Here is a 12,492-nt window from a genome sequence, read left to right as displayed (position 1 = left end):
TAAAGAAGCTAACAGCTATGGAGTCACGAGCTAAAGTGTATGTCACATGGCATCAAAGGCAGCTTACAAATCAGCAGTATGTTCCTTTAGACTTTTATATTACACATCAAATGAGAATAAGTTTTGGTTTATTCGATCCTCCAGTGTCCTTGAAAGAGTGGGGTGCTCTCTCTTAAAATATGAAAGATTGATGAGTCCTGAAGCAAACTGCATTTTGCTGAGGTCACTGATTCTCAGAGACAGAACTTCCCTGTTTCTGACATGTTTTCCTCTAGGGCTTGACCAGAGCTGGTTGTCTCGGCAGTGTTCGGGTCTGACTTACCAGGTTTGCTGGACACACAGAAATAGAAAAAGAAGGCCCACATGTCCTCAGGCTGCCAAAAGAGTGCAGCCCCAACTTGTCAAGTTCTGGATGAGATTAAGTTCGTTAGGAGTTCGTGGGGAACCTCCTCTTGGGCCCTGGAACCTTAGCCTCCTGCAGATGGCGTCTTGGCCATTAGTGGAGGCGCTCCCTCAAAGCCCCCGTCACATGAAATATTAAAGGAAGCTGCCAAGATCAGCCGTGATGTCTGGTATCCCGCTGCCATGCGGCCCGAGGTGAGCAGAGCTTGGGAGACCACAGAGTACTGAGCAGCTGCTGTATAATGAGCTGAAAGGGCTTAACCCCTGGCAAGACAAGTGGAAGAGTCTTTCTTAAAATGCTCCAAATCCCAGTAGACAATGAGGAAACTTACCTGAGCCCTGAGAAACCAGAGCATCAGAGAGACGGAGACAAAGGGCCTTGGCAGGTCATAGATTCTGCCACTGACACCGTTTTTATTTAGTGTTCCTAAAATCCAGATTTCCACAGCCAGGAAATAACAAATTCATGCTTTGTACTCTTGTTTAGCCTTCCATGCCAATGGCTAATTCTTTTATTATTAAATATCTCCTGCTTTATTGGGTGTATGAAAGTGTTTCTATTTTCACATAAGGAGCTTGTCTCAGCAAACACTTTCCTAGGAACCTGACTTTCAGCAAAGGAGAAGATTTTACTTTGAATAGCTTCTGTAAAAAAAAAAAAAATAGTTTATGAATGGGCTCCTTTTCATCCCGTTGTTTTTGCCTTTAGTCATATTTTCATTTACCCATAACATTCTCACTTGGACCATGAAAAATCCAGAAACGAATGGATTAGCAATATTCACCAACAGTATGGGTTTCAAATTTTGCTTTTTACTTTTTTTGCACCTCTAAGCATGAGTGAATGATGTGTAGTTCAGGGAAAGCTTCCAGCTTCTCCAAGCTTCTCTTTCTCGGCTGCTGGGGAGCCAATAGAAAGTTCTGATTAATGTTGGGTGGTGTGGATTCTTCTCATTGCCACAATTTAGAAGTAGACTCTTGAACACAGAGCAGCTGCAGGGTGACTCAGAGATGACTTGAGTGACTTGCATAGCCTATGGATTGCATAGTTCTTTTGTATATAGCTGTCATTCAATAAATATTGATTGATTGATTGAGTTTCCAGAACACTGTGATGCATTCTAAGCAGCTTCCAGCATTCTTTTTGTGTCTGTAGAGGGAGAGGCATGAGGCGGTGGAGGATGGTACCTAGAACGGTGCCTGGTGGTGGTAGCTGTTGTATTGTAACTGTCATGCAAGGACTCCCTCCGGGTTGGGACCATAGGAACAGAGAAACCATTTTCATATAATTTGCCTTTCACATCCTAATTCTGGGCATGACCTGACTCACTCAGCTGAGACCTTTTCCTCCTGTGATGTGAAGGTATGTTGCTAAGCAACTGGACCAGTAATTGGTAAATGCTTATATATGATTTGATTTGAGTTACATACAAAAATATGTAACTGCTTTTTCTGTCTTCATTTTTAGGCAAGTGATTATCATTTGGTTTTATGTTGCCCAAACAAAATAAAATAACTGCTCCTATGTATCAAATTGCATAACAGCATGAAGTGGTAGACCGACCCTGAGTCTAAAGCAGAAAACTCAAATCCTAGATCCCAGGTATGAAGATCACTAGTCCTGTGACTGTGGATAAAATCTGGTAACTTCTGTGCCTTCATTGCTTTCTAAATCTGTAATTTGTGGTACAAACACCTTCTCTGCTTGCCTCATAGGGCTGAGTGTGATGGATGTGACAATGTGTACAAAATGCTTTAGAAAGAGTAAAACATTCCAAGGTCTAAGCATTTCTAGAACTCCAGATACATAGTCTTGGGACTTTGCATATGTTGGTGTAACTCCAAAGGCTAGATCGATTAAGAAGCCTTGAGTGGGGGCTTCCCTGGTGGCACAGTGGTTGAGAGTCTGCCTGCCGATGCAGGGGACATGGGTTCGTGCCCCGGTCCGGGAAGATCCCACATGCCGCGGAATGGCTGGGCCCGTGAGCCATGGCTGCTGAGCCCGCGCATCCAGAGTCTGTGCTCCGCAATGGGAGAGGCCACAGCAGTGAGAGGCCGGTATACCGCAAAAAAAAAAAAAAAGAAGCCTTGAGTGGGTGCACACTTTGCAAAAAGGTACAAAGCTATGGGGCAGGAAATAAGCTGCAGAAGAAAGGAAATACGTATGGACCTTCAGTGAGTTAATAAGTCAGTGATGGAGGCAACACTAATGGCATCCAGAAGGAAAGACCACACTGCAGAGCAGCACCTCATTAAGTGTTACAACATAAGACAGAGACTCTCAAGACCAATTGCTGAGGCCTGAAGTAGTTGATGAGAGCAACTTGTAGAAGCTTTGATGAATGGGTAAATTTTTAAGAGAAGAATAAGGGCAAATTCATGGAGATTATCACTATGGGTTAATGCCGTGCAGTAAGTTGCAAAAATCAATCCATTTTCAAATTATAATAGTGTCTGGCTGTACTGTTTTAACACAATATTGTTTGAGGTTAACGGTCAGCCATGTTTTGTCTCCTAGCAGTAAACATTTTATTTGAAGTCATGTCATGAATTACCTTCCTACACTAATGAAATGGGTCATTTACATAAAAATCAGAAAAACCCCAAGACCCATATGCTTTTCAGTCTCTGGAGACACGGAAATGACCTCAGTGACAGCCAATTAGAAAATGGAAAGATGAAGGAGGACGCTCTTTATTCCCTGTTTGGAGAGTTTCCAAAATGACTAACATGTTTCATGGCAGTGCCAGAATACTTTTAAATAGGTGTCATTTCAAAGTGAAGCATAACTGGTATTTTTTTCCATATAGATGGATATCTTAATTGTTTCCAGAAGCTTTGCCTCAGACCACTGGCTCTTGTCATATATCCTCCCTATTTATAATGTTTTATTTTCTTCTACCCCTGTGTCACTGACCCCATGGATTTCCTGGGAGCTGCTGTGATCTGTCACGTCATTGCTCATTATCAGACAGTCTTAATCCTCAGAGCATTGAAATATTTTTTCATGGCACATAAGCCATCGGAGCCCGGCCACTGTCACATTAAATTGCAGCCTGGATTGTCTTTTACCTGCTGACGGTGGCGATTTTACCACTCTCATCCCGCTCCTGGGTCAGGACCCTCTCTGGGCAGCAGATGTGGCAGTTCTGAGGGCCTTACCCTGCCCTCCTCTTGAGCAGTTTTTCAGTTGATATCTCACCAATCAATCGCCCGGGTCCCATTTAGTAGAGCTTGCATGACCTCTTAATTTTTATAAACCTTTTACCCACCTATCCAAGCATCTCACAGTCGAACACCCCCCTCAGACAGGATGAAATGCTTTCAGGATGTGGTCAGCAACACATGGTGCATAGAATTTTTTAAAGGATAGAGAATTCTTAAAAAACGACTATACTGCCTGATATTCCTGCCTGGTATTCTCTAAGGAAAGTTCTAATTTTTTTTTTTTTTTTTACATCTTCTTAACCCTAGAGATACATATGCTCATTTTTTAAAATTAATTTATTTATTTATTTTTGGCTGTGTTGGGTCTTCGTTTCTGTGCGAGGGCTTTCTCTAGTTGCAGCGAGTGGGGGCCACTCTTCATTGCGGTGCGCGGGCCTCTCACTGTCGCGGCCTCTCTTGTTGCGGAGCACAGGCTCCAGACGCGCAGGCTCAGTAGTTGTGGCACACGGGCCTAGTTGCTCCGCGGCATGTGGGATCTTCCCGGACCAGGGCTCGAACCCGTGTCCCCTGCATTGGCAGGCAGATTCTCAACCACTGCACCACCAGGGAAGCCCCAAAAGTTTTATTCTTCATGAAGCTAATAATTCTTAAAATGTTGTTAGGTCAATATATTAGTAATCCCTAGACACTAAGCGTGGTAGACCCCCAACTTAAGTCTCATGGGATGCACTTAGAATGAAGCGCTTTCCGTTTAAGCACTCCGTATTTCTGAAAATGCAAGGTCAAATAGTCTATCACACAAATGCAAAAAAAAAAAAGAGAAAAGTCAGAAAAGCCCCAAAAGTTTCCCCTCTGATCTGTATAACGGAGACCTAAGACTCTCTCCCACCTAAACCAATTAACTTTACTAGATAATTACTTGCCTCTTTCTTTTAAATCCAGGTAGATCTGGCCAATGAGAACAAGGAACTGTCCCATGTGAAGGCCATCTCAATTCTAAACTGATTCCTGAATTCAGATGGCATCACATTGATGTGTTAGGATAATTGTCTCCTGTATGAGATGAGTAAGGCAATGGAGAGAAAGGGTAGATCCCAGAGCAAAAATCTGAGCTCAACTTGGTTTAAATTCTTGCCAAGTTCACATCATTGCTCCTCTCCTCACAAGTCTGATACTGCTTTAGCATGGCGTCACTTCCTTTATAGGAGTTTAGTGAATATTAATTTCATCCTGCTAGAGAGACCACCTTTTTTTCTTGAAATAAGGTTCAGAGAATTAAATGAAGCCCATGGATATTTAAAGATGTGTGCAGGGATGAATAGCTCTAGGAAATATGTGATACTGTCCATGGTAGGAATGAGACAAGTGAATATTACTTATAATAGCTTTTTAGGTTAATTTTTTGTTGTTTAAAATCTTATAAGACAACCCACTCATCTGTCCCTTTCCTTATGAAGAAAACTTGTGTAAGGCATTAATAACACAAAATACACTTCTAGCCCAAATGTCTTTTCCTTTTCAATTCTTTCATGATTGCTTCTCCTTTATGTCACTGAATAATACAATTATACATGAATGATTTCTGTACTTCAACCTTCTCCTATCTGCGTGTCATTGAAGTACTATATAAAAAGATCAGAAAATGCTGACTTCCAAGAAATTGGAACATATAAAATGGAGATCAAACAGTTGGTTATGATGATGTCAAAATTAAAATAAAATGTTCTTATACACTATATGGCTCTAAAATGTGATTTCTAAATTCTAGAATTCTTCTAATGCATTTATCTTATACATCTGTTTTAAGAAGAAAGTAATTTTTTTATGTATTCTCCAAATAATTTCCTGCATTACTATTTTTCTGCATTGAAGCCAACAGAGGCTTCCCTAAATGAAATAGAGGTTCCAGGAATCATTTCAGAAACTGCATTGGAAGAGATTTTGGAAATCATCTGATGTTCCCAATGCATGCTTTCATCTCCCTGACATTCACTGTAAAAGGTTTTGTAGCTACTACTTGGACACTTTCAATGACAAAAGCTATTTCATGAAGCAGACCCATCACTAACGGGTTACTCCAATTTTTAGAAAGATGCCCCTTTCACTTATAAACCCTCAAATGCCTTTACATTTCACCTGCCTGTTTTGCTGCCTATTCAGAGATGATCTGGAGCAATATGGGGCACGGAGACCTAGATTCAGTCTCAGCTCCACCACGTATTATATTCCTCCAAAGTACCATCTATTAAGTACTTCCTGTGTACTAAACCATTTACCTGCACTCTTATTTAATTTTCATAAAATGTCTGTAAGGGTAGAAAATATTTTTGCTCTATCTTACAGTGCAGAAACTGAGGCTTGATAATAATATGTGTAATAATAATATTGATGATGATAGTATTGTTGAATGCCGACTATATGCCAGGTGCTATGCTAGGCCCTTTACACACATTATAATCATTATCAGAATTTAAGTAACTTGCCTATTATCTACCTAGTATCTGAAGCAGCTGGATGTTCAAATTCAGGTCAGATAGTCCAAGGAATCTGGATTTAACTCTTTAAGACTCATTTCTTTGTCTGTTAAATGGGAGTACTATTATTATTTTCCTCACAAAGTTTTCTGAGATTCAAAATGATGGCCTATGAAGCTATCTGGCATTATTGCTTGAAAAATACTTCCTGCTACATGTTATTTATTCGTTTTTTTAAAGACAGATTTTTAGAAAAACTCTTCCTTCCCCTTTCTCCAGGTTTATATTCTCCAGGCTAAATGTTCCCAGTTCCTTCAATCTTTATTCACGTCATTAAACACACAGATACGACAGTCTGCCCTGTTGGAACTTACATTCTAGAGAGGAAACAGACAATAAACAATAAACCTGATAACTAAGTAAATCATCTACTATGTTAGAAGATAGTAAGTGCCATGATGGGGAGGGTGGGTGGGTAAGGCATGCAGGGTAACTGAAATTAGGAGGTGGTGAGTAGGTGGCCATGTAGCAATTACCCCCAAACCTAGTGGCTTAAAGCAGCAGTGATGGTGTATTACCTCTCATGGTTTCTGGAGTTCAGAAGTTCGGACAAGACAGAATGGGGATGTCTTACCTCTGCTCCACGGTGCCTTGGGCCTCAGCCAGAAGACTTGAAGGGTGGCACCTGGAATCATCTAAAGGCTCATTTACTCACATATCTGGTCGCTGACACTGGTTGTTCTCTGGTTGTTCTTCTCTACATGGCCTTTTCCATATGGCCTGGGCCTCCTCATGATGTGGAAGCTGAGTGCCAAGGGTGAGAGAGACAGGTAGAAGCCATATTGCTTTTTATAACCTAACCCTGGAGACCATACAACATCATTCCCACCATATTCTGTTGGTCAAGGCAGTTTCAGAGTTCTGCTTGGGTTCAAAGGGAAGGAAAATAGATTCCACCTCTCAATGGAGAAGTGTCAATTTCATGTCATAGAAGAGCATGTGGGAGGGAATACATGTTGGTGCAGCCATCTTACAGTCTGCTATGGTGTGCAGGGTAGGTTCATTGATAAGCTGTCATTTGAATGAAGATTTAAAGGAGGTAAGGGAGGGATATGTATGCCTATCTCTATCCAGGGCAGAGCATTCCAGGCTGAAGCAAGAGCCTGTGCAAAGGCCCTGAGGTGGGAGCGTACCAGGAGTATTTGGAGGCTGTTATGACTGGAGCAGAGTAACTGAAGAAGAGAATAGTAGGAAAGGTGGGCTGGGACATATGAGGGAAGATATACAGAAGGCCTTATAGGCCATTGTAGTTACTTTGGCTTTTACTATGAGATGAGAAGGAGGGTCAAAATGGAGGGTCTTGTCTGGTTATGTTTTAAAAGAATCAGTCTGGCAACTGTGTGGAAAATAGATTGGGCCAGTGCAGTGGGAGGTGGCAGGGAAGGTAACAGAAGAAGAGAGACAAGTTAGGAGACTACTGCAGTAATCCAGGCAAGAGAGGTTAGTGGCTCAGACCAAGACAATATCAGTAAAGGTGGTGAGAGGGGTTAGGTCATAGATCTATTTCAAAATTATGGCCAACAGATTTCCTGATGGATTGGATGTTTGGTGTGAGAAAAAGAGGAGGCAAAGAGGTCTGGGCCATTGTAAGGATGGAATTGCCATTTTCTGAAATAGGGAAAGCTAAAGGCATACAGCTTTTTAGGAAAAGATCAGGAATTTAGCTTTAGAGATGCAAGTTTAAGATACCTATTGGATATCCGAGTAGAATCGTTTTAGTGTGTTTTTGTTGTTGTTTTGTTTTATTGAGGTATAATTGACATACAACACTATATTAGCATCAGGTGTACATCGAGATTTTTATATTTGTATAAATTGCAAAGTGATCACCACAATTGGTCTAGTTAACATCTGTCACCATAGATGTCCTGGCATCTAAAGAAGAAAGTATAAAAAAGTAGAAGGATATCGTCAGTGCTCTGATTGGGGAGGTAAGATGGGGCTGAGAACCATGACATTTAGCAATCGTGGAGGTCATTCATGGCCTTGACAAGAGCTGTTTCAGAGGAGCTAGGGGCCACATGCCTGACTGCAATGAACTTATAGGCAAAGGGAGGAGATGAACTAGAGAATGCAAGTATAGACAACACTTTCCATGAGTTCTGCTGCAAAAATGAGCAAGGAAACAGAGCAGTAGCTGGCTGGGTAAGAAGAATGAAGAGGAGGACTTGTGTTTTCTTTTTCGAGGTGGGAGAAATAATAGCATGTTTATATGCCTTTGGGAATGATGCAGTCATACAGTGAAATTTTGATGTTATAGGAAAGCGAGAGGGAGAGAGGGCGGGGAGTAAAGCACTGGATTGCTGTTCTTGGGAATGTCCTTCATATACTTTAAGTTCAAGGACCCTCACTTTCCTCCTCTGCAGGGTCTATGTGGGGAGAGTAAGTGGGCATGGGTAGTAGAGACAAGAAAAAGGAAAAAAAAAGCCAGCAGGCTACTACCTCTTCTGAGCTGCCTTTGAGTGTCACACCTCCTCTCTGTCTCCACATTTGGACTGGGAACCCACAGCAACTCCTTGGTCCTTTTGCCACCATCCGAAAGAATCCTAATGTGAATGGATAAACACCACCTTTTGGTTCCTAGCAGATCATCATCTTCCGCCTTCTTTCTAACTCTCCTTTGCCTATAGGCATCCTGACTTGAAAGCAGTAACCGGTTGCCGAGCAGAGGCGTGAGTGTCAGAAGAATGCGATGCCCACACCCACCTCTGGATGAGTCACAGTTTGTTCAGGGAGAGAATCTCACAGAATAATGAAAACTGCCAAGAGATGCGCCAGACCAGTCACTGAACAATTCCACTTCACCTTTAATTTTAGAGGGACAGCATCAGGAAGAGTGACAATGAAAGCATGAGAAAAAATTACTCCTGGTTTTTTCTTTTTGCTGTTTGGGAAGAGAAAGCATTGTGGAAATCTCCTTCTAGTGCCTTCATTTTTCATCATCCTACAGTAGAGTCACCATAGAGGTCCCTAAGTTTGGCACATGGCATTGGGACCGTTCGGGTATCATTCCATCAAAACCTGTCATTCCTCATGCATCTCATTCCTCTGTATTTCACTCTTGTGAAATAGATGTTCAGTTTTACAGCTAAGGAAAATTAAGCTTTGAAGTGGTAATTCTATTTGCTGTATTTGTGCAGTGGCCATTTTGTAGCTCAGGGGATTTGTCAAAAGCACGGCAATTACTGATACAAAATTAAAGTTAACCAGTCCAGAGCTTAAGATTCAGATATTAAGATGGAAGTTGGGGGGAAGGGGGTACAAACAATGCTGATTTAATCTTTTTGGCCTGCTTTGCTTATGGCCTGTTATGCAATTGGTAAGAACACAGGATGGATTGTAAGGTTTTGATGTGTAGAATAAAGTCACGGTAGCCCATTTGTTTTAAGCAGCAGCTAAAATGTTTAATAACCTTTGGTAAGGAAATTGGAATTCTTAGAACATGAGTATAGTGTGAAAAACACCAAGAATGAACCCAGAAGTGAGTATGTTACAGTCTGAAATGCCTTTGCCTGATTTTTCCTTCTTCTCTATGATAAGATTGTCACGTTTTAGGTGTTGCAGAACTCTTGAACGATGGAAGATGTGATGAACAATCAATGTTATTAACGATGCGGCACCTTCCCTCCCACCTTTCTGTTTGCGTCCTCTGCCACCTTTGTGGGTTCTGACTGTGTCACCCCTTGCACTTGTCCACGAACTGCATTTTGTAGTGAAAGACCAAACTACATAAAAACCTGTTTTCTGCATGAGTCACGCCTAGTCTCAGAACCCTACACCTTGGCTGGAGTTTATTCTGATTGGGTGTTATGTTTCTAAAACAGTTTGATTTGTATTTCCCCGTTGCGCTGGGGTGTGCATTTTTCTTCCACAATCACATCCACAGCATGCCTTGAGTGGTCACCGTGTGGTTCTTCCTCAGACTGGTTTGGATTTTACAAGGTGGTAGAGTTTCTAAAAAACTCATAAGGTCTCTCACACTGGAGTTTATATCAGAAGTTATGGAATGATTAACCTAATAGGTGCTGTGTATCCCCAAAGATGGCCAGCTTTATTCATGCTTAAGCTGAGTGTTCGTGGATAACCAACAATTCTTTGTAGATCGCAGCTGCAGGACCGTGCAATGCTGTGGTGTCGCTCTGCCGTGTCAGTGATTGGGCAGCTCCCTGGGTTCACTCGGTTGCAGTCAGGGGCTACCACCAGGCACTCGGAGGAAGAAGAGAGAACCGTTTAGCCGCAATCAGAACTAGGGGCTTCTTTAAGAGAAAGAACAGAAAGTGACCCTAGCATATCTGATTGTGAATATATACTTTTTGTGAATTGTGAATATACTTTTTCCTTTATTGTCTTTTTCTGGATTTTTCCCTGCAGAGCTGCCCAGAAGTTAAATCTATCTTCTAAAAAGAAGAAACATCGGCCTTCCACTTCTTCTCTTGCCGAGCCACCTCTCTTTGCTACCAGCTTCAGCGGGATTCTGCAGACTTCCCCGCCCCCGGCCCCGCCCTGTCTGCTGAGGGCCATCAACAAGGTGAAGGACACCCCAGGCCTGGGCAAGGTAGGCACCTGTGCCGTGTGCCACGCTGGCTCTGTGTGTGGGGTTCTGCATCAAAGGCAAGGGCGAGAATGAGGGCTCGGTTTGTTTGCTAAAACAAGAAGGTGACAGGGAGAGAAGGAGAAGAAACGAAAGTCATTTGGAAGTACTGTAAAGTTTTCTTTGGTTACATATACTAGTAGTAAATTAAGACATTCCAGTTATTGGAGATGTGGTTTGATTTTGGCAGAAAGAAAACAGCCTTGTATTGTTTGACAGGACTGTACCCAATTAAAGAAAAGACCCCATAACACAAAAGACAGAGGCAGAGGCAGGAGAGACCAAGAGACACGGTACAGGAATAAGACATGAAGATGCTTCGTCACTTCCCTGGCACAATTTCATTGTTCCTCCCCTTCAGAGAAGTCACAAGTTCTACTTCTGAACCAGGCCGCTGGTGGGATTTCTGGGGAGGATTTTCTGTGTGCCATTCTAGCCAAGAAATGCAATTTTGAATTGTTAGAACTACTTAGAAAGAGATGGGGAACATTATGATGAGATGTAGAAACACCATCACGAGACCTGGCTCAGCTATGTTTGGGGTAACTTCGTTTATAGATGTCATCTCTTTTTTTTTTTTTTGCTGTATGCGGGCCTCTCACTGTTGTGGCCTCTCCCGTTGTGGAGCACAGGCTCCGGACGCGCAGGCTCAGTGGCCGTGGCTCACGGGCCCAGCCGCTCCACAGCTCGTGGGATCTTCCCGGACCGGGGCACGAACCCGTGTCCCCTGCATCGGCAGGTAGACTCTCAACCACTGCGCCACCAGGGAAGCCCTAGATGTCATCTCTTAACTGTCTCTTCTGAGATAAACGTCTGGGTGAAGTAACTTATGGTTTACTCTTCAATGGGTAAATAAGCTGTGACTTATAAAAACATTTAGCTGAAGAAAGCAGTGGCTGTTTTCTTTCTTTTACTTTCATCAGAAGGAGGATGGTACACACCACCTTGCCACTTTCCCACCACCGACTTAACAGGACTCATTTCGGGAGGTTGCAAGTCTTGCTGAAGGGAGTGGCTACTCAACTATGTGGACGAAGATTTTACTTATTTAGGTCACTGATTCCCTTTCCCCTTGACCCTCAACATGATTCTTCCTGGGTTCACGGTCTTCAGTGGCCTCAGCCTCACCAGTGGTCCTTCTGGAGTTTACCCCACACCCTCTGCCCTTCTTCCTTGGTGCTTTTCTCCTTTTTCTTGATGATTTCTCCTGCCTCCTCCCATACCCTCCCACCCCCCTATTTCATCACCCACTGGGAAAGTCCTAACTTGCTAAGTTACTCCTTCCAACAGAGTCTACATTTTAAGATTATGTTGAATAGAGCAATGTTTATTCTAACGGAAAGCATCCAGTCCTGGAATGTTCCATGGCATTGGGTGGGGCTTTCCCAGGCCCAGAGGTAAAGTAGGAGACCAGGCAGCCTGCGAGGGCTGCTCTAGCATCACTGGCCAGGGAGGGAGATGGAGGAAACCACACGAGCAGGCCTCATGCAGGTGGGAGTGGCATCCCCGCGGGGACACACACACGGCGGTCATAGTGGATGGCTGAGAGGCTGTCTTCTAAGGAGGGTGGGTACAAGTAACTGCAGGGCTTTCAAAACTGTAGAAAACAATTGAATTGTGGTAAGGTACACATAACAGAAAATTTACCTTCTGAGCCATTTTTAAGTGTGCGTGGACTTTGGTTTTGCTAAGAGGAGCTTGGAACTTTGGTGCCAGAGCTGAACCACCCTGGACACAGTGACATCGAATGTCTCCACTGCAGTCTCTTTCTCCTCTCCTGCTCTGAGTGACACCCTA

The 12,492-nt window shown here is 42.9% G+C and overlaps 1 protein-coding gene across 1 annotated transcript in view; it reads left to right on the top strand.

Annotated features, from left to right (window-relative positions):
- KIF26B (kinesin family member 26B) overlaps nt 1-12,492 on the top strand; it is a 504,702-nt gene that overhangs the window by 328,270 nt on the left and 163,940 nt on the right. Inside the window, exon 5 of the mRNA XM_082612029.1 lies at nt 10,476-10,659. Coding sequence (XP_082468155.1) covers nt 10,476-10,659 — 184 coding nt within the window. The remainder of the gene's footprint in view (nt 1-10,475; nt 10,660-12,492) is intronic.

This window comes from Mesoplodon mirus, assembly GCF_964341445.2.
Source record: "Mesoplodon mirus genome assembly, chromosome: 3".
Classification (NCBI taxonomy): Eukaryota; Metazoa; Chordata; class Mammalia; order Artiodactyla; family Ziphiidae; genus Mesoplodon; species Mesoplodon mirus.
Note: the sequence above shows the minus strand (reverse complement) of the source record. Positions and strands in the feature narration are given on the sequence as shown.